The 25,074-nt window shown below is 42.7% G+C and overlaps 3 protein-coding genes across 12 annotated transcripts in view; 2 read left to right on the top strand and 1 right to left on the bottom strand.

The window, feature by feature from the left end:
• Window positions 1–70: 70 nt before the first annotated feature.
• On the top strand, window positions 71–12,730 carry errfi1b (ERBB receptor feedback inhibitor 1b). The gene is made up of 4 exons (XM_088368567.1): window positions 71–216; window positions 7,347–7,458; window positions 8,016–8,089; window positions 9,769–12,730. Exons 2-4 carry the CDS (start codon window positions 7,424–7,426, stop codon window positions 10,668–10,670), a joined length of 1,011 nt encoding a protein of 336 aa, XP_088224693.1. The 5' UTR covers window positions 71–216; window positions 7,347–7,423; the 3' UTR covers window positions 10,671–12,730.
• emc1 (ER membrane protein complex subunit 1) lies at window positions 12,319–22,217 on the bottom strand. The gene is made up of 22 exons (XM_088368558.1): window positions 21,703–22,217; window positions 20,782–20,909; window positions 20,614–20,679; window positions 20,449–20,542; window positions 20,237–20,365; window positions 19,719–19,845; window positions 19,469–19,618; window positions 19,228–19,395; window positions 18,895–18,966; window positions 18,701–18,799; window positions 18,497–18,593; window positions 17,725–17,841; window positions 17,057–17,256; window positions 16,358–16,507; window positions 16,104–16,265; window positions 15,907–16,026; window positions 15,034–15,171; window positions 14,669–14,842; window positions 14,346–14,556; window positions 14,194–14,278; window positions 13,781–13,910; window positions 12,319–13,417 (listed from the first exon to the last, which is right to left on the bottom strand). Exons 1-22 carry the CDS (start codon window positions 21,792–21,794, stop codon window positions 13,238–13,240), a joined length of 2,889 nt encoding a protein of 962 aa, XP_088224684.1. The 5' UTR covers window positions 21,795–22,217; the 3' UTR covers window positions 12,319–13,237.
• A 904-nt stretch (window positions 22,218–23,121) lies between these two features.
• ubr4 (ubiquitin protein ligase E3 component n-recognin 4) overlaps window positions 23,122–25,074 on the top strand; it is a 42,177-nt gene continuing 40,224 nt past the window's right edge. For 9 of the 10 annotated variants that reach the window (XM_088368556.1, XM_088368554.1, XM_088368551.1 and 6 more), the window contains exon 1: window positions 23,122–23,306. In XM_088368556.1, coding sequence (XP_088224682.1) covers window positions 23,182–23,306 — 125 coding nt within the window. In that variant the 5' untranslated portion in view covers window positions 23,122–23,181. The remainder of the gene's footprint in view (window positions 23,307–25,074) is intronic. The other variant, XM_088368557.1, reaches the window with a different exon arrangement.

Raw genomic sequence — 25,074 nt, 5'->3', positions numbered from 1 at the left:
TAAAGTGATGCTTTTTTGGTTGAACTTTTAAAGGAGCGTTTCTCCTTTAAGAAGATGCTGGGTGGAGTTTTGAGAGCACGAGCGTATTTATAAAGAGACGTGCTGACGTCACGGAGCCACTGAGAGCGCACCTCGCACTGTCGTTGAAGGACGGTAATGCACATGGCTGCGTTGTGGATACGAACGAGAGATGGAGTAGAAACTGAATGACAGTCGGTGAGTACCCACGGCCGTTCGTAGGAATTTTTATTTATTCATGTTGCGAACAATCGCCATTCCAATGCGAAGAGGCAAACTTCATTTTTCTTCAATTAGACTTCCTTAAGTAAATTTACCGTCAATTCAAACGTGTTTTCTCTTCTCGCTGCTGGTGGTTCATTACGTCTAATTTGTGTGTTATTAGCGTGAGAATGTGCTCTCAATAATTTGTACTTTGAATGATTTGTACTCAGTTATTTCCCACTATTAAGAATAAATCATCACGCGACACGGGTACACAATACTTTCTGTTTTTCCATTAGATTTTTGTATATTTATGGCCGGAAAATGTTGTTCATACATAAATGTGCTGTACTCATGACGTTTTGAGGTTACAAACGTGTTATTAAGTACTTTGCTCAACGGAGTAAGAATGCAGAAAATAAAATGCACACTCAGTTAATGTTGTACCAACTGGTTTTCTTTAGCTTGTTTCCTATTCATGGCCTAGTGCTTTTCACTTTGAGTCACAATGAAGCTTTCTGTGACGAAATAACCGGTGGGCAGTGAGAAAAATCAAATGTTCAAGTATTCACTTGGTCTAACATTGTATCACTGGACATATTTACATCTTTAGATTGCTCAACTTGCGGGGGAAACTCATTTCGAACGCTTGTGACCATAAGGGTAGTAACATAAAGCTCCCCACTCCATCCTGTCCTCACTTGTGAACAAGACCCCAATATACTTCACTTGGGACAGGACATCACGGCTTGAAGAAGCCAACAGTACCACATCATCTGCTAAGCAGAGATGCGATACTGAACCCGCTCAATGAGCCTACAAATTCTGTCCTTAAAGGTTATGCACAGAATCAGTGACATCAGTGCCTTGGCGGAGTTCAACTTTCACTGGAAATGAATCCGACTTACTGCTGGAAATGTGGACCAAACTCTGACATCCGTTGGCCTATTCAGCGGTTCGGTATCCCGTACTCTCAAAGCACCCTCAAAAGACCTCCACAGTCTAATGCCTTCCCCAAGTCCACAAAATGTGTGTAGAGCTGGTCCACTGATCCACAGCCAGGACAAAAACCACATTGCTCCTCCTGAATCTGAGATTCGACCTACCGACGGACCCTCCTCTCCTGTACCCTTGAATAGATTTTTCCAGGGAGGCTGAGCAGTGTTGTTCCTCTGTAGCTGGAACGCACGCTCCGGTCCCCCTTCTTGAAAAGGGGGACCACCATCCCACCCCGGTCTGCCAATCCAGAGGGCCTGTCCCCCGATGCCCACGTGATGTTGTAGAAGCATGTCAACCAGGACAGCCCCACAACATCCAGAGCTTTTAGGAACTCCAGGCAGATTTCATCCACCCCTGGGGCCTCGCTACCGAGCAGCTTTTTAACCACCTCAGTGCTCAGATCAAATTGACTCGAAACGTAACAGGGTTAGTTGAGGGTAAAGAATTTCATGGATATTTTTTCCACATACAGCAAATTGGCTGTCTGCTCACACCGACGTTTCTTTCATTGTGGAGTTCACATTTTCTCCCTGTGCTTGTGTAGGCTCTTTCCTGGTACACGGGCTTGCGTTTATTGACTCGACTCCAGAGGGTACAATGTGCTTATTTGAAGAAAGTCAGCTATTTGAGAGGAGGCCATTACTATTTATACTCCATTAACTTGCTTCGCAGAGACCATACTGATGTGTGTTTAGTTTGTCGGGTCTTATTAATGAATCTGCTTTTTTTGTCAAATCAGTGTTTAAAGAATAAAGCATGAAGACAATGCCAAATAATTGATAATGTTTCACCAATATGTCAAACAGGTGTACTGCATGTTTTGTTTGTTAAGTCAAGGTTGGTTTAGTAACAAGTAACCCATCAGGATGTGTGCCAAGAATAACTTTATACATGGCTGTCATACTCATGGGGAGTGGGAGGAGGAAGACTCTTCCATCAGTAAAATAAGCTGTTCCCCTTTCACTTTGTCCCTCTTTTCATCATCTATCAGTAGAATAAGCTGTTCCCCTTTGGGGTTGTCCCTCTGTTCATAATTTGGCTATGTCCGCTGGTCTCCATGGTGTATCTTCTGTCCTCACCTCATGGGAGAGTTCACTTGCATTCTCAGGCCTGCTTCACCGCACTCCAAAGTGTCACAAAGGCCCATTTATAGCTGAGAGTGGCTCCATTCATGCATGCTGAGCCAACTGGCCGTACAATTGCTCCATCTCCGAGGCTCACTGAGCGAATTTGACGCGACTTGTTTTGTTTTTGTTTTTGAAAGGATGAAACAAAATCCAATTAGTTGCGTTTGTCATGCATGCTCTGGATGGTCTAACCTGCCAAACCAGTTGTAGAATTAATTAATGTTGATAATTGCAGTGTAAATCCCAATTCAGTACATTATCAAATTTTTGCCCTCAGTAACAGTAGGATCATGATGCCGCAAGCAACCGTGCAGATCGGTCATATATTGTGTAACTGAAAAATGAAATAATTAAATGTGTCATAGAAATATTGAGTATGAATTTAAAATGGAGTATTCTACTGATTAATTCCACCATTTAGTAAAGCAGAGGTTAATATCACATTTTGTTTCAAATTTTCTGTAATCATCCATCCATCCATCCATCCATCCATCCATCCATCCATCCATCCATCCATCCATCCATCCATCCATCCATCCATCCATCCATCCATCCATCCATCCATCCATCCATCCATCCATCCATCCATCCATCCATCCATCCATCCATCCATCCATCTTCTTCCGCTTATCCGGGGTCGGGTCGCGGGGGCAGCAGCTTCAGGAGGGACTCCTAGACTTCCCTCTCCCCAACCACTTCATCCAGCTCATCCCGGGGGATCCCAAGGCGTTCCCAGGCCAGCTGAGAGCTGAGAGACATAGTCTCTCCAGCGCGTCCTGGGTCGTCCCCGGGGTCTCCCACCGGTGGGACATGCTTGGAACACCTCCCCAGGGAGGCGTCCAGGAGGCATCCTGATGAGATGCCCGAGCCACCTCATCTGGCTCCTCTCAACGTGGAGGAGTAGCGACTCTACTCCGAGTCTCTCCCGGATGACCGAGCTTCTCACCCTATCTCTAAGGGAGAGCCCGGACATCCTGCGAAGAAAACGCATTTCGGCCGCTTGTATCCGGGATCTCGTTCTTTCGGTCACGACCCATAGCTCGTGACCATAGGTGAGGGTAGGAGCGTAAATCGACCGGTAAACCGAGAGCTTTGCCTTTTGGTTCAGCTCTCTCTTTGCCACGATGGACCGGTACAGAGTCCGCCTGTCGATCTCGCGCTCCATCCTCCCATCACTCGTGAACAAAACCCCAAGATACTTAAACTCCTCCACTTGGGGCAGGATCTCATCCCTGATCCGGAGAGGGCATTCCAACCTTTTCCCATCGAGGACCATGGACTCGAATTTGGAGGTGCTGACCCTCATCCCGACCGCTTCACACTCGGCTGCGAACCGCTCCAGTGAGAGCTGGAGATCATGGCCTGAAGAAGCCAACAGCACCACGTCATCTGCAAAAAGCAGAGACGCAATGCTGAGGTCCCCAAACCAGACCCCCGCAACGCCTCGGCTGCGCCTAGAAATTCTGTCCATAAAAATTATGAACAGAATCGGTGACAAAGGGCAGCCTTGGCGGAGTCCAACCCTCACTGGGAACGAATCCGACTTACTGCAGGAAATGCGGACCAAACTCTGGCATCGGTGATAAAGGGACCGAACCGCCCTTATCAGTTGGCTCGGCACCCCGTACTCCTGAAGCACCTTCCACAGAACCTCCCGAGGGACACGGTCGAACGCCTTCTCCAAGTCCACAAAACACATGTGGACTTGTTGGGCGAACTCCAATGTACCCTCGAGGATCCTGCTGAGTGTGTAGAGCTGGTCCACTGTTCCACGGCCAGGACGAAAGCCACACTGCTCCTCCTGAATCCGAGGTTCGACCTCCCGACGGACCCTCCTCTCCGGCACCCCTGAATAGACCTTACCAGGGAGGCTGAGGAGTGTGACTCCCCTGTAATTGGAACCCAAACTGTGCGTGGAGGCAAGTCCGACTATGTCTAGTCGGAACTTTTCTGCCTCGCACACCAGCTCGAGCTCCTTTCCAGCCAGAGAGGTGAAATTCCATGTCCCAAGAGCCAGCTTCTGTAGCCGGGGATCAGACCGCCAAGGTTCCTGCCTTTGGCCGCCGCCCAGCTTACACTGCACCCGACCCCTTTGGCCCCTCCCACAGGTGGTGAGCCCATGGGAAGGGGGACCCACGTTTCCTTTTCGGGCTGTGCCCAGCCGGGCCCCATGGGTGAAGGCCCGGCCACCAGACGCTCGCCTTCGAGCCCCGCCTCCAGGCCTGGCTCCAGAGGGGGGCCCCGGTGACCCGCGTCCGGGCGAGGGAAAACACAATCCATTTATGTTATTCATCATAAGGGGCTTGTGAGCCGTGCTTTGTCTGGCCCCTCACCTAGGACCTGTTTGCCATGGGTGACACTACCAGGGGCATGAAGCCCCAGACATGGCTCCTAGGATCATAGGGGCACGCAAACCCCTCCACCACAATAAGGTGACGACTCACGCAGGGGTTTTCTGTAATCAATTTATTATTTATTTTTTTTCAATTAATCGTTGTTTGGTGACACTAAATGGCAGTTTGTCTATCACTAATACTGTACTGGATGAATTTTCAATTCCATTACAGAATGAATGGGTATGAATAAACATAATTCATTCGTGTTGCTTTGCGCAGTACTTTGTGTTGCTTCATTTTCCTGTCTGCGCCCAATTAGTCATTCCGTTTTATGGGCTTGGATGACGTGGTGTTCATATTTTATTGCCCAATGTCACACTTTGAATACGCCCTGTGAATACTAACTTGAGGTTAGTCTATTAGCGTACATACAGTACATGAGAGCGACGACTGCACTTTTCCTGCATTTTCTCCCATACAGTTAAGGACAATATTATTAGCCCCCTTTGAAAATTTCATTATTTTTTTAATATTTCCTGACTGCTACTTACTAGAGCAATGACATTTTAGCACAGCATTTATGAGCATATCAGATTTATTAGGAAACCTTTATTACATATCATTTTGCTCAGAAGCAGAACATTACATACAAAACCAAAAAATACCATGGTCAAATTATTAGCCCCCCTAACATCAATAGTCAATTGTGTATCCTTTTTGCTGGACAACAGCTTGCAGTCATTTTGTATAGTTCTCAACAAGCTTAAGACAGGTCTCCTGAGGAATTGCAGCCCATTCTTCCTTGGCAACTCTCTCAAGTTCCTCCAGGTTTGGTCGTCTGGCGTGAACTCTGATCTTCAGTTGTTTCCATAAATTTTCAATGGGGTTTAAATCTGGGCTCTGTGCAGGCCACTTCAGAACATTGACATTGCTCTTCTGAAGATATTCCTTCACCGTTATCGATGTATGTTTCGGGTCATTGTCATGCTGAAACACAAAACGATGACCAAAACCCAGCTTTGAAGCAGACTGTAAGGTTTTCCCTTGAAATATTCTCATAATCTTCTTTTCTCATGATTCCTTCTATCCTGACAAGATTCCCAGTGCCAGCTGCACTGAAGCACCCCCAAAGCATAATGCTCCCACCTCCGTGTTTCACAGTCGGTACAGTGTTCTTAGGGTTGTATGCTTCTCCCTTCTTCCTCCAAACAAAGGCTACATCTCGGTGACCAAACAGCTCCAGTTTAGTCTCATCTGACCACAGAACACGCTTCCAATATTGATCGCCTTTCTCCATGTTGTCCCGAGCATACTGCAATCTTGCTTAAAGGTGTCTCCTTTGAAGGAGTGGAGTTCTTCTTGGTCTGCACCCTCGCAGACCATTTCTGTGCAGGGCTCTTGTGACTGTCTTCCTTGAGACATCTATTCCAGACTTCCCCAAGTCATTAACTAGTGTCTTGGCAGTTGTTCGTGGATCTTTTGATACATCTCTGACTACCTTTCTTTCCACAGATTTTGAAATCTTTCGCTTCCTGCCTCTGCCTTTGTTGTTCTGTACTGTGTGAATTTCCTTGAACTTCTTTATGATGCTTCTGACTGCAGTTCTTGAGACTTTGAATTGCTTTGATATACTTGTATAACCTTTTCCTTCCTTGTGAGCATCAACAATTATTTTTCTTAAGTCAAGACTAATTTCTTTTCCTTTCACCATGATTGCAGACTAATGTGAACCACAGGTAAACTTCAGCCAAGCGTAATATTGAAAGCAACCTCTAGATTTGATTTCAGGTCAATCATTGAGAGGTTGGCAAAGTTTTAACAACTTGTTAGACCAGTGTTTCGGAATATAACTCAACAGATCAACCATTACTCCCAAAGGGCTAATAATTTTGACCATGGTATTTTTTGGTTTTGTATGTAATGTTCTGAGCAAAATTATGTGTAATGAAGGTTTCCTAATAAATCTGATATGCTCATAAATGCTGTTCTAAAATTTCATTGCTCTAGTAAGTAGCAGTCAGGAAATATTCAAAAAATAATGACATTTTCAAGGGGGGCTAATAATTTTGTCCTTAACTGTACAAAAACAGCACTAATTAAAACATACAGTACTGTAGAAGTCAGGAAAAGGATTTAGACGGGAATGTGAGCACGCGTTGTTCGGATGTACCGCGTTGAAGCTTATCGTGGAGCATCACAGGAATGCTACACAATCAGCCACTGTTGTGAGGGCGGATAGTGCGCGCTCTCATGGCCGGTCACATAGAGGAAGGAGGGCGGCGAGCGTTGCCGCTCTTCCTCCCACATCTGACCCGCTCCTTTTGCAGTTGTCCGCAGCCAGACGGCATTAAGACACACGGCTCGATTGATTTGTTTTTGTTGTGACTCGCTCAGCGTTTCCCAAAAACCTTCTGCGAGAGATCATTGAAATCATCCGATTCCCTCTGGTGGTCTGATAAGGATGTATTTACGACAAATAAAGTATCTTTTGTTCATCTCTGCAGCCGCCTCACAAATCTTGGCGTAGTGCATGTTACATAAGAGGTTAATCTCGAGTTGGAACCCCCAATAAAATAACAAGTCATTAAAATCAATGTGTGTTTAAAGAGACCCCTTCCTTTACTTGTTCCTCCTCATATTCTATTCTGTTTCTATTCAACAGCGCTGGATGCGATGCAGCGATAATGAGTTAAATGGAAAGACCCGAATGTTTTCTGAGACAAGCCTTGCCGACACAACATGAGTGAGAACAACTGGGGACATGACTTCAGCAGGTACATGAACACGCAGCAAACAAGTTGATTGCAGGGCCATAATAGTTTGGAATTATTTATTATAGTTAGTTTTTAATTCATTTTGACTTCTTTTCTTAAATACAGTTTTAGATCATTTTATTTAAATGTAGTTTTATTTTATTTTTGGAAAATGCTTCATTTTAGTTTACTTTATTAGTTTTAGTATTCATCTTTTCCTAACATGACATTAAAAATGAACCTTGAAACACTCCTGTTCATTGACAAAGATGAAAACAAATGACATTTTCCCTATAATTATAGTTTTATAAATGTAGCATTGTAGTTTCAATCTTCTTTTTTTTTTTAAACATTCTAAAACATTTTAGTTAGTTAACAATTTGTCCTCAATAATCTTTTGTTATTTTGTTAGTTTTTGTGAACTATTATAACCTCGGTTGGTTGAAATCCGGACCACATCGCATTTCGTCATCCTCTCTCTGCTACATGTAATAACTCACTCAGAACGGGTTACGTGCACAAATGATTGACACGTGCGCAATTCTGTGTCGACTTCTCAACCCACGCTCGCTTTGCAGAGTGTGCTTGGGCCTGCCGAGCGGCCACGTGGAAAACAACCTGACCGAGCAGCAAATGGTCCAAGAATGCAACCGTAAGTCTCCTTTATATTCGTCGAATATTATGTCTAGGCACACGAATATTTTGAATGAATACATCTTTGTTTAAAACTCAGTTATTCTCTTATATTAAGGTTGTTATTGTGAAAATGCTAGTTTGACCTCTGAGAAGAATACATTTACATACCAAGGTGGAAGTCTTCCAAATGTGCAACCTTTTGTGTGTACTATTTCTTTCATAGCAATGACCTGTCCCCAGGTAATGTGTACCTTACGAAAATGATGAATAAATAATAATACAGTGACGCCTTGAGGCATGAGGTTAATCCATTCCACAACGACGCTTGTAACTCTAAACACATCGCAGTAAGTGAAATCCGCAATATTGAAATATGATTTAAATATATATTTAAACACACCCTATGCATGTTTTAATAACATTTGTAGCACTAAAAGGTCTTTATATTTAAACACTTTCAAATAATACAAACACATTTAATAACATCATACATTTAGAAAGAGCAAATTACCATCCCTATATTGAAATCAGGACATTATTTCAAATCAACAGTGCAGAAAATACACAAACAAATTAATTTAATTCAGTTACTGGTTTGGTCCGTTCCATATCAGGAAATAGGCAAAATGTTGACCACTGTTTTCCAAAGTAAAAGCATTTTGAACTCAATAAGCCTGCTTTCATGGAGGACTACAGAAATGTGAGAATATTTACTGCTCTCAGGGTGAAAATCTGATGACGTGGAAAGTTTAAATTAATCCAGGTCTCTAAAAAATTCATCTATTATCAAAATAATTATCTACTAATTTCATAATATATATATAGTATGCATCTATGTACTGTATGTATGTATGTGAGGAAATTATCATCTATCATTCGATTTTGACTAATTGAAAAGTCTGCTTGTTAGGCTTGCGGTGTCTGTTATGGCTTAAGTTTAAGATGAAAACAAATATGGTGTTTTATTTGCTATACATAAGGCTGAACTAATATGACGTATGATAGTTCATTCTTCAGATGAAGACTTTGTTATTCTTCCATAGGCGAGATGATTGCGAAGCCAAGCTGTAGCGTTAGAAAGTCATGCAGTTGCTCAGCAGGCTTTGCGTGGACTGAGCGGTCTCACAGAGGGGACCCTATCAGCCCCCTTGCCCCCACCCCCACCTTCTTCCTGCCAGGTCACCAGCTGCTCCTGCCGTCTGGGCCATGTCGGATGTTTCCATAAGGAAAGTTATGGGAAGCTCTGTTAAGATAGTGGCCATTCTCTGCGTTAATCAGGGTGTTGTGGCTGATGTTTGACGACAAAGGTGACGGGTTAAGCGGTTGTTTTCTACGCGTTTGCGCTCCCTTTCCTGTTTGGACCTCCTCGGCACCTGCTCCCCCCTGCGTGTTTTGCCCCTTCCTGACCAATCACCAAGCTTAACTGAGGGATTGCGTGTTCTTTGTCATCTTTCTTGCTCTGAGAGCCATTTCCTCCCAAGGAGTAAGCTGTGATAGCAAGACCTTGTACAGATAGGTCCGGCATTATTTGGACAGTGACCCACTTTTAATCGTCTTGTCCTATATCACTTTCGCATTGGAGCAAACAAGCTGAGCTCCGTTCGGAAGTTTACCACTGTAAAAACAATTGCAGTCTCACAAATTGTGCAAGTTCAAGACATATTTTAAACTGTTATTTAATTTGTGCTTTCACAGCAAACCTCGTCCTACCAAAGTTTCCATCCTATTCTGATTCCTACTGCCTCCCATTGGAAAAGACACTTGGACCACATGAAGGAGACCAGGTGGTGCCTCATTGTTCTTCCCACAGATGGACAGTGTGTTGGGGCCCTCAGAGAGAAGCCAAACCATTGCCGCCGTTGCCTGACCCTGAGGATCTCATGTCCGACGAGGCGGCAGATAATGAGGTGGAATTCTTCACCAGCGAGCGACGGCCACTTTTGCCCAAAAGCTGCCCTAAAATGGTGTGCGGGAGCAGAGGTCAAGTTAATGCCGCCTATCAGGGAGCAGCGTCACAGCCTGGGAACCCCGCCTTGGCATTCTCCTGGCCTAGCAGAGAGGACAAATCAACAGGCAGAGGGGTCGAGCTCGGCGCTTCTGTTTCCCTGGCAGATAACCGGCAGGATACGTTGTGCAGTAGACATGCAGACCATAAACTCAACTGCTTCTCTTCCTCCGCCATCCCCTCTGAGAAGCCCCAAATTCCTCCTCGTATCCCAATCCCTCCAAAAACCTACCTTAAGACTGCGGCCGGCGAGGATAAGCCGCCCAAAATCCCTCCAAGAGTCCCACTGGTGCCCCCGTGCCCGCCACGTTCCCCGAGTCCCAAAAGCCTCCCGATTTACATCAATGGCGTGATGCCGGCCACACAGAGTTTTGCTGCTAACCCGAAATATGTGAGCAAGTCGCTGCTGAGCGAGAGGGCGCCTCCGGTGGTTCAGCTCACTCCCTGCATCGTTCCCATTTTGAAGGACGGCAGACAGGCCAGCGCCACGCACTACCTTCTCCTCCCGCCGCGGCAAAAGACATTCGCGGACAGACGAGGGCGACTTTTGAGTGAACCCGCCAGGTTGGGAAACGGATGGCAGAACCATTAAACTCCCATGAGCCTGATTTATGTGACGTTTGCAAAACAGACATGGAAGTTGATCTACCGACCAAGCCTTTGCCAAACACATAGAGCTGCGCAAAACAGTGGTGTTGGCAAACTGAAAGGCGACGAAATGAACGGATATTTTCTCACTCGTGAACATTTCTGAAATGCCAGAAACAAAAATTATTAAGAGTCTATTCCGCTATGCAGGTTTCAATACAATACATCTAATTCCCAAGCTTTATGAATGAATGAAATCAAACAAAACATGGCTTCGATACGATTGTAGGCTTTCCTAAAATAAGCCGTTTACATACTACAGTCCTAAATGGGTCGTTCTCCACCACTCTTAGACGCGTTCCCATTTACACTGCCATCTTCGCGGATCACGCTCACCAACAATGCATGTAATCTTTTAAGTGCACGCTATTCAGGAGCTTAGTCAATTAAGCCATAGGAGTTTTAAAAGGAGAAAACGTTCACTTGCATCATTCCTTTGGCTTTGAAGCTTCCGGCTGTGAAATATGGCTAAATAGTGCAACATAATAGTACCACACTGTGGAACCTTCAAATGATTGGCCCGGACATGTTTTGTTTTGCCAGGCGTTTTGTAGATCAAATTAATGTGCTGATAGGGGACAACTACTATTAATTGGTATCATCTGACAACTGCTTATAACTGGTTATTTGTGGCTTTTTGTGCCCTGCCACAAACGCTGAACATTCATTACTAAATGACCCCCCCCTCATATTGCCGATAAATGCCAGAAGGTGGTGGCAAACAGTACTTTCCATTAGACAGGGCTATGGACTGATTTAATGAAGTTCCTTCACCTCACACTACAGTGCCAAATCACCCCATACATTAAGACGTTTTTATTTTCTCAGGAAATATTACCCGAGCATTTATAAGCAGAAATATTCATTTTGCATTTTTTAAATGGGGTTGGAAGAGCACAGTACACACAGACACGATCGCATCAGTAGGAGTATACTGACTCGGTTACCTTATCTGTATGTCCTTAAACAAGAGTGACTGAAAGTGTGACAAGATCCACAAGCTGAATTCATGTGCCTTATCTTTTAATAGTGAAATATTTTTCTTTGAAGAAAAAAAAAATGTTAACAGCACTGTGTGTTTGTCTGTTGTTTCTAACATTTGCCAATGATTATTAGTACAGTATTTGCTCCAGGTCAACCTGGAAATCCTCTTAACATTCCAGTATTCTCTCTCGAGTTGTAGGATTTAGTTGCCTTGTCATTCCTGAGGAACTTCCTTTGGGGACAATATTTTATTCCAGTACTCCGTAACGTTCCAATGACAAAACATGCTGCAATCCAAACAGAGCAGTTTCTAAACTACGGTATGTATTGTACACTTAAATGTGATCATATAATTACTGTTTCAACAAGCTGGGCTTGTGTCAGACATCATTCCATGCGTTATTTCTTTAAGATGCTGCTTGAAATTCTATGTACGTATTTATAATATCACTCATAATGACGACTGATTGAACAATGAACACAACAATTGCACAACACACTAATAAATTAAACCATTTAGTGTCTTATTTGTATCCATAAATCGTTCCATTATGTTTGTCTTTTAGCTCTGGTTATTGTAAAATCACAAAAGAAGAGTCAGTGAAACATTTACTACCAACAATAACTAATTTATTTTCATGAGGTTAACTGACAAAAATTTGTCATAGCAAAAAATCAAAATATGAAAGTCATTTTAAATTATGCAAACTTTGTAATTCTTTTCTCAACAGTGTCCAGTGAACACAATGGGCACATATAATTTGTATTTGTCAAATCAGCAAAAACACAGTACACTACCTACAGTGTGTATGCGTTTGTGTTCATATGTGTGGATGCGTTGGGCATGATGTTACGTTTCCTCTTGAGAGGATCAGCGCGGTGTTTACAACCTTGGTTACACTGACAAGTTTCACATTCTCTAGAAGGTTATGTGTCCACCTCAGCCACAGTGTAAAATGTTTGGAAATTATCTGGTTGCAAAAACAAAATCATTTATTTATAAATAACTTATTGATTAAACTTGTGTGAAGAACTTCTTTTTTCTCTCTCCACCCAACACAACATACAGTGGTACCTTGACTTTAATTCTACAACTTGAGACATTTTTAATGGTTAGCATACAGCTTTACACACAGCAGGATGACTGCCCTGATGAAATAAACGTTTTACCTGGTAGTGGTGAAAAATGTTAAGATTAAATTGGCTGCTTCAGGGGGGGGTTAGGGATTCATCCTCCACTTACATTAGTTGTAGCAAGTTAATATATTCAAGTAGATGTTCTTTTTGCGAAATTTCATCAAAACATGGCACAAAAAAAATCCTCCATTATGCCTTCATTGTCCTTCAAATAAGTTAAAAAAAAACACATAAAACCTTAATTCATTTTTTACCTACCGCCCTTCCCTCCCTCACCTTTGCAGTTCTCTACGGGCGTTTTTTTTTTACCTGACGGACGTCTTCCCGTGCTAAAGTCAAATGTGCAGCGTCCAGGCTGTTGGTGAAATGGGGACGCAGACAGCGAGTGCTTTACCGCCAGGCCCTGTTGAGCAGCTTGACTTCGGCCAACCGCTTGCTGATCATTGTGGCAAAGAAGAGTGCGAACAGCACACTGCTGATCAGCATGTAGTCATAGTCATCTTTAAGCACATCAAATTGTTTAGAGGGATAGACGCGGGTTTGGTAGATGTCTAGACCGTAGGCCACCACCTGTGGGGGTCAAGAGCACATTTCACTATACTGTTGCACAAAGGTAGTACTTTAGCTCTGTACTTAAGTAGAACTACAGATACTTGTTTAACAAAACACTGGTAAAAGTAGTACTGATTCAATTCCTACAATACAACCTGAAGTGTAATTGAGAACAAAAGTAAAATGTAAATTTTCCCTGAATTACAAACAATACCTGTTACTACTGCTTGGCATAATGAGAAAGCATGAAGTAGAAAGTACAGATAAAAGTCAGCTGAAAACTAAATACTCACATAAAAGACAAGACTTTATAAATTTGTATAACATTCCTTCCCACCAGTGGAGCTGCCTGAAAACAAACACTCAAAAGGGCAGACTCACGAGACATGTGGACTCCAGTCCAGACGGGGCAGTGTATATTCCTCGCACTCTTGAAATCGATTGATTGTAGTTGACAAACCATTCTGTGCGGATGATCAACTCTGGAGCGTAAGGGATCAGGTTCTCCTCCCTGGACATTAACACAAAGTATGGAAACAAAAAACTTTGTAGTTTAAAACAAAAAAAAACCAACTAAGTTAATTCTATTTCATTAAGATTTTTTTTTTGTTTTATTTTAATTTTCATTGTTTTGCTGGTTTTCATACATGGTTTTTTGTTTTTTTTAGAGGGAAAGCTGGCAAATTACACATCCATCTACTTTCTATAGCATTTGTCCTCTGTAGCTAACATGTTGAAGCACTCAACTGCAAAAAAAAAAAAAAAAAAAAAGCATGTCAAACAGAAGTGCTCACCGACTCTGCTCAGATATTATTTCAGGCCTCCGAGGGTCGAGGAACATTTTGGGTAATGATAAAATTCCTCCTGACGGCAAGCCAACTGTGGGAGAATAAGTGATGAAATTTGCTATTCATAAAAAAATAGGACTAATTTCATTAGAACTCACTGAGCAGATGGCGGCTTGTAATGCCTTTCTCGGTCAGCGTGGCCTCCATGGTGGAGATGAACGAAGGGAAAATGTAGGACTGCTGTAGCACTTGCGGGGCATGCGGCCGATCCAGAGAGCTGAACACAGTGCTATTATACAGCTCCATTCCCTCGTACAGTTCGATGACTGAAAACTCGTTCCTGCGAGACTTGGTGCTCCAGTATTCATACTGGAAATGAGCAAAATGCAATCAACGCTGACAGAGCCATTTTAGACAAAGGCTACAAAATGGGATCTTAACAGCTTCGGGGAGATACAGTTACACATACAGCAAGACTTACCACGACCCAGTTTTCAGAGTGCACCACATGAACCGGCCCTCTGGCCTTCCTCTGAACTGCCTCGTGGATAATCCGACCGGTCACACCATCAAGCAGCAAGATGCCAATAAAACTTCGTTCTTGGTGTGTGTCCGTGCTCTCGGTCACCACCGCCAGTAGATTGGGGTTCAGGTACTATGGTACGGAGAAAGAATCACAACAAATTGTAAATGCTGTCCTTCGATCGGTAGGGCAGGGTCCTCATACCTCATGAATAAAACAGGATTACTGTATTCAAAAACCCTGACTATTGATTATAAAATCTTGGTGGAAATCCTTCTGACCAAACATGGCCGGAGAAAGTACTGTATCCTATTTGCACTTACCTTATAAAGGACGCTGCGATCTCCCATGACACGGCCCTGGGAGTGCACATGCTCATTTGGTCTTTTCCCTTTGACCGAGACAATTTTCTGCACCTCTGTGGGGATAATCACCTCCCAGATAAGCTCAGTTGACAAATCCTAAGGGTGCAAAATAAGTTGTGTGACGACATGATTATGCGTTAGCAAAGGTCAGTTTAGATTAATACTAACAATTAAAAAACGACATAGCTGGGCAAATGAATAGCATCTGTGTCACAGCCAATATTAGCTCTGCTTTAAGGTCAAACAAAATCATCTTTTGTTGGCCGATTTGACTTCTTACACATTAGACAATGAGACAAAGATAATGAGACCCCCACAACCAAAGAAACTCGGCCGATCTCGGTCTCAGTAGTAAAGTTTTAAAAAAAAAAAATACTCAAGTTAGCCTAAAAAATCCATAATGTAACAGCTGATCAAACGCAAATTGTAGCACACCATATGCAACGTAATAGACGTGCAGATTCTTTATCATGTGCAAAAAATGTTACAGCATCGTACTGAAGAGTTGTGACTGTCTCCTCTCTACCATGTATAGCCGTGTGTATTACAGTGCCCCTATGTGGCCAAAGTGCGCACACGCCAGAAGAAGCTGCACAATGGCAATGAATTACTACTAATGATGCACAAACTGCTTAATTCCATAAATGCTATTTAACTTATATTGCTTCCAGTCAAAAATCAAGTCGATAGTCACTTTATAGAAAAATTGCATAAGGTCACCGAGTATAGTAACTAAGTAAGAAAAATTGAGAAAGTATCATAAATGAAAAAAAGATGAATCACCCAGCCATAAGAGCCTTGAACAATTTCAGTAATACAAAAGTCCCTTACCGTTCGCAGCCTATATCCAGACAGGCTCCCCTTGCTGGAATCCACCAGGTAGAAGAATATAGAAGCAGCCATTTCCTGGAGCTGCTGCAAGACATTCTTTGTGGAGGGAAAGGCAGACACCTGTAATTTAAGAAAAACAGTTTTGACTCCATTGCCACAACAGTAGGTTGTTTATTTGTGCCATTGTGCAGTGTGACCTTATACTGGTCGTCGACAAGCAATAAGACTTTAGCGTAATCCTGGTCCATGAGTGGAAGCAATAGTGATTGAAGTATTGGCTGAGGCAGAGCAGGTGGGGCAACGTGGCTCTTCTTCCCGAAGATGGGGTTGAATACATGGAGTGTTGTCAAGCCCGTGTCCTGATTGGTAAACAAAACCCAAAACAATGATAAGCAGATAATTTTGATAAATATTCAAATGTTCCTTTCTCTGAGATCTTGTGGTGGAATACCTTGTTTTTGATGAGCAGTGTGCACTGAGGGGGGTGAGGGAAGTGGGCAGTAGTCCGTTGCACCATAAGTTTGAAGGCCGCGTTTGATGGGACATTCTCCAGGTAGTGTCGCCATAAAATAGTGCCCGTTTTGCTGTCAATGCCAAAAAGCTGAAGAGCAGAGAAGAGGAAGCTGATCTTCATCCTCCAAAGTATTTAATCATCAGTGAAAATGTCAAATAGCAATCCAACATTTTAGAGCCACGGACCGGTTTCACAGTCATAGCGATCGGTAGGTAGTTTTCACGAGTAACCCAACGTCGCTCACAGGTTTTACTGCAATCCACAATTTGAACAGCATCGCCATGTGGTAGATGTATATATTATTGATTTAAAAACATATTTGGATGAGCCACATTTTGATGGAATGACTGAAACTAATAGAACTAAAAATCAAAAATATAAGTCACTGAACGGAGCAGCTGTAATTAATGGGAGGAAGTCCCATCTTGGGGTAATTTGAAACAATGGCACACAGTGTCTTCTGTTCAATCTACTCCACAATATTTTGGGCATCACTGCAGAAACTTCTGCTGCACAAATAGTATTTTGCAAATGGAATGAAGGAATTTAGTGATTTTTTTTAAGGCCTAGGTGCATCACGGTCACACACTCTGTATAACATAACCATAAAACAAGAATCAAAAGACCGTGGCGTACCTTGCCAGATGCGGTGACCATGACCATCATTTTTTGAAGGTTGAATTCATCTCTGGACAGCGTCTCAATGCTCACGTCATTTTTAACTTGGCTGTGAGGTTTGCGTGCATCGTAGAAGAGTTTCCAGAGATGAGCAATCCAGGCTTGCAGGAGAATGAGCTGGGAGGACAGCCGCTTCAGAACCATTGACAGCAGACCATCTAGACAGAAGTGCAAGCGAAGAATGCAGTCGGTGTTTGACATAAGCCCTGCAGTCTCTCATGTAAACACTGGATTTACGGGTCAAGTGACAATTTTTTGCTCTTAAGTGTCACCAATTTTACATACTTTATGGCAACGTAGATGTGAAAATATCACATGAAATCAGTTATCTTCAGATTACAATTGGCATTTGGACAGGCAGTGTAAATTCAGCCTGTTTTACCTCATCAGATTAGCAGACTACAGCTTGGAGAAAAATGTGAGGAGAAACAAGGAGCAAAATAAAGGAAATCTATAATAATTACAAGGGCTGAGACATTTTCTTTTTACCTTGAATGGCTGAATCCAAGTGCAGCAATAAAATGATAGAAAGAGAAAAAGTGAAGCTAAAAGCAACAAAGTGATTGCGTAATACAACACTGCAGGGTTTGATGCTTCAAAAGGAAACAAAGGGCTGAAACATTTACCAGCCTTTTTGCCGAATTCACCCTCCAGCTCGGCCTGTGTTCCCGTGAGGGGTAGATCCACCATTTCCATGGTCACTACGTCTGACAGGGACTCCTCTCTGGTCCACATGACACGTCCTGAAAACAGACACACTTACTGGTTGGTCTTTTAAAGTGACAGAGCTGAAGACAAAGGTTAGGCTACACTCCTGGTCTGATTAATTTGAGTTTATTTATCAGAATGATTTTTTTTAAAGTGCTTTCATAATTGAAAGATCATCCCTAATAACCACAACTGACAATTCAATCGATTAGTCGTTCGCTTCTAAACTGAGCTTATGTCAGATACTATATGTTGATTCGTTGACACCCATGTCTTTTACTAGGCTTTTTAAAGCCCTACACACAGAAAGTCAAAACACATCGGGTGTAAGGCCAGAAGGATGGCGACCCCAAATGGTTTTGCTGATAAATGCAAAATATTTTTTTATCCTATTACTCGATCATTACATGGGATAATCAGGCGAAGGCAGAAAAACATGGGCGAATGATGCATCCTCTACCGTTGTCTTGAGGCAGCATACCTGAAACATGTTTGTACAGTGAATTTAACCGAATTAAAAAACGTCAAGCTGGTTCAAAAAATGTTAACCACCATATTACTGCTATGATTTAATTACAGCAAACAAACAATGCGTCTTTGCTCATCTACCCATGCTGTTTTATTTACATTACCTTTACCCCCCCCAAAATAGCAGCATAGGACTCTGCCCCTTATTCAAAGCAACGCTACCTGGCTGTTGCATGAAGCTTAGTGCGTGATCTTGAGTCTGCAGCATGATCCTGTAGCCAACAGAGTCGTCTTTTTTCAGGAACGTCTGAATGTACATCTGAAAGACGGAATCAATGACAGCTTTTAAGGTTCATATGAGTGAATCAGCAGAGATGACTAATTCGAGGACTGCCCAGAACCTGTCTTTGAAAAACATTGCCTCACCTTCGCTGGTTTGCCAGTATTGGGATCAATATTAACATTCAAGGTTGTGTCGAGAAGTCTGCGTCCAGTTTCTGCACTGAACAAGTTAACGGTGCAAGCCTAAAAAAGGGAAAAAGGAAAAATCTGAATTTTTTAGCAATGGCACAATCAGATTGCAATTGCAGGGAGGATATTCAAATGACACGTTAACTCACGGTTTTATTTTTTGGTGACATAACTGCAACGACGGTTTTATCTCCAGTAGTGGAAAATGAAGCCAACATCGCCTGTAAATCAAGACAAAAGTGGCGGGTCTCAACTCTTTGAAAAGGGGATTTTAACAAGATGGGCAGATAAAAAAATTATACAATTTCAGTTTCTCCACAGTAAATTATATTTGTTTTGTCAAACCAGGGCGGGAGGGATGAAAGATATGCCTTTTGTCTTCAATGCCTATCTTAAATAATCACTCATTAAATACTTTTCAATAACTTTCTATAACTGACGATTCAAAGATTAAGACTACGGTGCTGAGGTTTCTTACGTACAGGCTTGAAATCCCTCAGTGTGACTATCAGTCCATTGATGAGCTGAAGGAGCAGGTAATGGTCGGGACTGAGCTGAAGGAGGAACTCAGTGAGTGGGCGCCGGGACGGATTGGGCTGGGTGTAAACCAACACTGGACGAAAGTCGGGCGAAACATCAAGTCCCAGTGACTACGGATAGGAAAACCGTTTGAAACAAATTAACAATATGAGACCATGGAGAATGTTTTAATCAGGCAAATACCTGCAGAGAGATTTGCGTCATCTGTGTCTGTGCATGAACATCAAGTGTGTAGAGAGAGGCTGTGGAGGCATCCACGCACGTCAATATTCCCTGGCCGACCATGGCGCAGCTGGCTTGCAAGTTGGACAGCCATGGAGCTTCCACTGAAACCTCAACAAGCAAACAGAAATTCAATCAAAATGCTTGCGACATTGCCCAGGTATCACCAACGAGCGGTTTTCCACAAAGGCGAACATTCATTTGTGAATACCTGCTTTATTATCTCGCCATCTTCCACACTGTAAGTCACAATAGCAATGTGGGAATGAGGCAGAACTCCCAGTACATACACTTCGCCAGTTCCTCCAGAATACACAAACTGGTAATCTACTGTCTCGCTGGAAAGACGTGGGGGAAAAAAGCTTTAGTTTCCAATCCATAATGCAAATGAAGCACCGCCTACCTCTATTTTCCAATTTTTTTGTTAATATTTCTAAGTTCATGTTAGGGCTGACCGGTTTGGAAAATAATCAAACAGATTTAGATATGATTTACTGTCCCATTAGATGGGACTTTGGTGACATCTTGTGGCATCTTGGGACATTACAGAAAGAAACACTAAATACAGTGAACATCGGTTTATCACAGCAGGTGTTCCAGACGCACCAAAACAAGGAGAGACCATGTTAAAAAAAAATGATTTGTTTGACCTCTTCCCTGTGCTCTAAATATATTTCATTGAAAAGTATCAAGGCATTTTATATGGCTATTAAAAATTGGAGCGCTTACCTATCTGGAAGATTCTCAATCCACTTTTGATGGCCATTAGACAGATAATGAAGGGACAGGGCAGTTTTCTTTAAAACAGCCACATGCTTAACTACGTCTTGCTGTCCAACAAAACATGCCGCCTGGAAACTGGAAGATTGAAGAAAAACAGACATCGTTCGACAACAGATTGGACAATAGAGCGCCGACTAGCATAAGTCAAGTGGTCTCACCTGCCAGAGTCCAGGACAATCTCCCAATTCAAACCACCAACATTTATATCCCAAGAACGCAGTATGCGGCCGTTTCCGACCACAAGCACAGTATCTGGGAGATAAAATCAATAGTTCAGTTACCACTCTACCGCTCCGTGTGTCCATAATGGTTCACAAACTCACCTTGTCCATGATGCAGAAGAGCATTAATGTTTCCCTCCGGCCCATTCTTATCCACATGTCGCCAAACTGCAAGTAGGAGACATGATATTAAGCCCTCACAAGAAAGAGCGACTTACCACATGAACCAGTAAATGTATTTTACAATGCACACACCAAGAAAATACTCACAAAGTTCTCCAGTCCTGGTGTTCACTGCAGCGAAGACATTTTTCTCAGTTGCCATTATCACCTTTTTGGATGACTGCAGGTGTGCATCAAAATGGGCAAAGCGGACATCACCAACATACTGCTGCCTCCTGTTTAGAGAAATGAATATGGTCTGTTTTTAGTGGTATATAAATGTTGAATATGTAGTCCAAAAAAGGGGACTAGGTTCTAGCAACTGATAAGTTTAGGTAAAATGTCAATTTGCAGCGCCATTTAAACAGTGTCTCCAGAGCCCTTCAGAAGGAGCCATAGCAAAATAAAGTAAATAAATAAGCGATTATATATATATATATATATATATATATATATATTTTTTTTAAACTAGTGCTTACAGTGTTCCTGCTGCACTGGCCTGTATTAATTTCTTAAACTACTGATGTGCTTTCCAAAAGATAAGATAAACGTTGTTGATGCTTCATTTTATATTTTCCTTTCTTTAATTTTTTTTTAATTCAATAATGCATCTGGCTAATAAAATAAAACTGCATTTAATTGAAAAATATTAAAATTAGAGTATGTATTGTAGAACATTAAAACCAGTACCACTCGGTAAACATAAAAATTGCATCTGTCTGTAAAAAGGTCAAGTTATTTTAGACACATGAAAATATTTTTTACACATAAGTCCTGCAATATTGCCACCAGATCAAACCAAAGGCTAAGATTCATGAATGACATCCAAAAAAGCAGCAAATACTATAATGCCAGCAGTGTTCTACGAATACCGGTATTTTACATTTTCTTTCATACAATGTGACGTCCAGTCCTTATTCAAAGACAGTTGACGGTGCACAGACGCACCCTAGCAGGTGTTAGCATTAGCATGTCTAAGACAACTTTAAAGTCTTTTGAAAGCGCACGCCATGCAATGTTAGTTTTTACCAGTCAAACTTTCCCACTTGATCCTCAAACACGGCCTCAACGGCGAAGCATAACATATTCACTGTGAGCAGCAACAAAATGAGATGAGACATTGCCACAGTCAATTGCGCCGCACTGGCCTGCACTCTTCAGGACAGGCAGCAGGAAGTTGGTTGGTTTCTCTTTTCCGCTTCGTCTCCTGAGATCTGCTGCCCCCTATAGCTTGGAGACTTTATTGTCACTAACCACACAACGCATCAGTCGTAAAACAATTAATTAGGCACACTGCACATCATAATCGGGCTCTGTCAATACAATTCCAGTGATATCGGAACGCTCGCAAGCATCTTCTAAAGGCCAAATTCAAGTCAGCAGCACACTTTCCTTTTTTGTACAGTTCAGATGAAATTGGATTGAAATAATGGGCCCAGCACGTTCGTTTTAAAAGCGTATAAGGGACGTTTTTCTCCAACGATTGCCATTTTCAGCTGTTAAATTGGTATGAATCCGAATTTTTTTTTTTCCAGAATTTTTATGTGTCAAATTACCAGACTGGCCAATATAAATTTCATCCATCCATCCATCCATCCATCCATCCATCCATCCATCCATCCATCCATCCATCCATCCATCCATCCATCCATCCATCCATCCATCCATCCATCCATCCATCCATCCATCCATCCATCCATCCATCCATCCATCCATCTTCTTCCGCTTATCTGGGGTCGGGTCGCGGGGCAGCAGCTTTAGGAGGGACTCCCAGACTTTCCTCTCCCCAGCCACTTCATCCAGCTCATCCCGGGGGATCCCAAGGGGTTCCCAGGCCAGCTGAGAGACATAGTCTCTACAGCGCGTCCTGGGTCGTCCCCGGGGTCTCCTACCGGTGGGACATGCCCGGAACACCTCCCCGGGGAGGCGTCCAGGAGGCATCCTGATAAGATGCCCGAGCCACCTCATCTGGGTCCTCTCAACGTGGAGGAGTTGATTTGTGGGAGGAAAACATAAAAAATAAGAAATTGACCAAAGTTGGAGATGTGAAATTTCTATCCAACAATGTTCATTTGGTTTTTCACTGTAAACACGCGGGCGGCTATGAGACTATATGTTTATAATCTTGTAAATTTAATGTTGCCATTCAACGTGTCCACGCAGTCATCGTTTTTGAGTGACGTCACATGGAGTCCCTCTACCCACCCAAGTTGTCCCTACGTAATAATTGCTGCTGTTATTTCGTTGTAACTTGAGACATTCGATTTGTACGTTGTATTGGCAAGATAATATATTTAAAAACCATCAAGGTTGGCCAGACAGAAACACATTTAACGCAATAGCTCACGTTTTGTGACGTGAGTTCGAGGGTTTAAGTGTAAGAAAGAAAATGTCGAAGGATCGCAACGAGTTTGGCGTGAGGCGTTAACGGGCTGACAGCGCCCCCTGTGAAGTTACGCATTCGGTTTCTTCTTGCCCCAACTAGCTTTTTTTCTATGGGATTTCAAGATGGCGTCGAGCGGAGGAAATGGGGAACACGAATGGACAGCGGCGGTGCGGCCGCTTTTATCGGCATCGTACACCGCATTTGAAACGAAAGAGTTGCCGCAGCTTATCGGATCCATTATTAACAGGTGAGATGCCGCGTGTCAGCGCGTCGCGGCTCTGCGTTTGCAAGAACACCGGTCGTATCCATCCGGGAGTGCGCTGGCATGCTAACTTGCTAACCGAGCTTGGGTAGTGAAACTGGATGGGGAAGCGTCAGCCTTTGCTTAGCTAATGTTAGCGGCTAGGCGGCTATTTCAGCTTAACTTGGATTGGTATCAAGTCAGCTGCTGGCGTGAGCAAATGTAACAACAGCACTTATCTAAAATGCGTTTAAGGTTAACCTAAGCGCTATATAATTTTTATTCAAACCACGGTACACCGTTAGGCACGAGCCTATTTGTGCGTGTTCTAGTATACGTCTTTGTAACGTAATGGTGAAATGTTACAAAAATCTGCTTCATCATTAGCTAGCTGACTAAACATTACTAATCAAGCTAGCAAATGGGCCTGCTGGATAGCGTGACGAGGAAATGATCACATACATAGCAGTTTAGCGGAAAAATATGGTTTTGAAAGTCGAGCAAGTCTTTTCCCAGACTAGCCCGATTGCACTGTCGTGAGTTCAGCATGTTATCTACTCTATCCCAATTGTGTGTGGTTGTGTCAATTGACTATACAGTGGTAGCTCTACTTACGAACTTAATTGGTTCCGCGATTGGGTTTGTAGGTAGAAGCAACGTTTCCCATAGGAATCAATGTTAAAGCAAATAATGTGTGCTGCACTATCCCAAAACTCACACTTTTAGCCCTATTACTTTGCAGAACACACAGAAAACCAAAACAACCGTTTCATTTTTGCTTTCTCAAACCTTTATAACAAAACATAAATGTCATTTTATTTTTGACCTCCTACCTTTGCTTGGGGAGGAGGGAACCTGTTCTAGTTTTCTACACTTGCTAAAAATACCCCCAAGAAGACAGAAAAAGCTAGGCTAATAGATTATTGTATGCTTCCACATACTCCTTGCAATGTGCTCACATACCAGGGCTGTGGACTCGGTCTGATTTTTGCTCCGAGTCCGGCCTCTTGACCACCGAGTCCGAGTCCGGCTGTCCATTTTTTCTGTTAATTCATGTGACTGCTTAGTCTTTATTCAAGGCTAATATAGATCAAAATGTAAATAATGATATAAGCTGGGTGACATAATCGTCCTTGACATTGGTACATAATGTAAACATTAGCCTAAGTGCAACTCAACGTGGCCGCATTGATCGTAAGCAGGGCTGTGGACAGTATTCCTACGCGCATTCTCAGCAGCATGATGAAAATAAAATTGAACGTATTTTTTTTATTGTCGGACTCGGTGGACTCGGTCAAAATCAGCTCCGAGTCCGGCAAAAATGACCAAGTCCGAGTCCCCGAGTCCGAGTCCACAGCCCTGTCACATACTCTTCATTAATTTTTGGTGCAATCAATGAGTTTTGAGTTGTGAGTGGTCATTGAACACACCTCAAGCAGAACGCGAGTGAGAACTTGAAAAAATAAAATAAAAGAAAAGGAACCTTGCTTCTAAAGATTGAAACTGACAAACACAAAAGTGTGTCCTTCATGTTTTTATTGGAAACAAGCTGATACTGTCTGCTGCACAGCAACAGCTTCCGCCTTTCATTCTATGCGTGTGCACACCCCCAGCAGTTTTCATGGGGGTACCTACTTTGGCACAATACTGGCCATACTCCGTCGCATATGCATGCATTCTCCATGTTCCTTTATGATTTTGCGTTTCATATTGATAGTCTGAGGAGACATACTCGACTGCACTGCATATATTCGATCTACTGAATTTTTATGAC

Source organism: Syngnathus floridae, chromosome 2 (genome assembly GCF_059516105.1).
Source record: "Syngnathus floridae isolate MCC-2025c chromosome 2, RoL_Sflo_1.0, whole genome shotgun sequence".
Lineage (NCBI taxonomy): Eukaryota > Metazoa > Chordata > Actinopteri > Syngnathiformes > Syngnathidae > Syngnathus > Syngnathus floridae.
The sequence above is the reverse complement of the archived record's forward strand: the minus strand, read 5'-3'. Positions and strand labels throughout refer to the sequence as shown.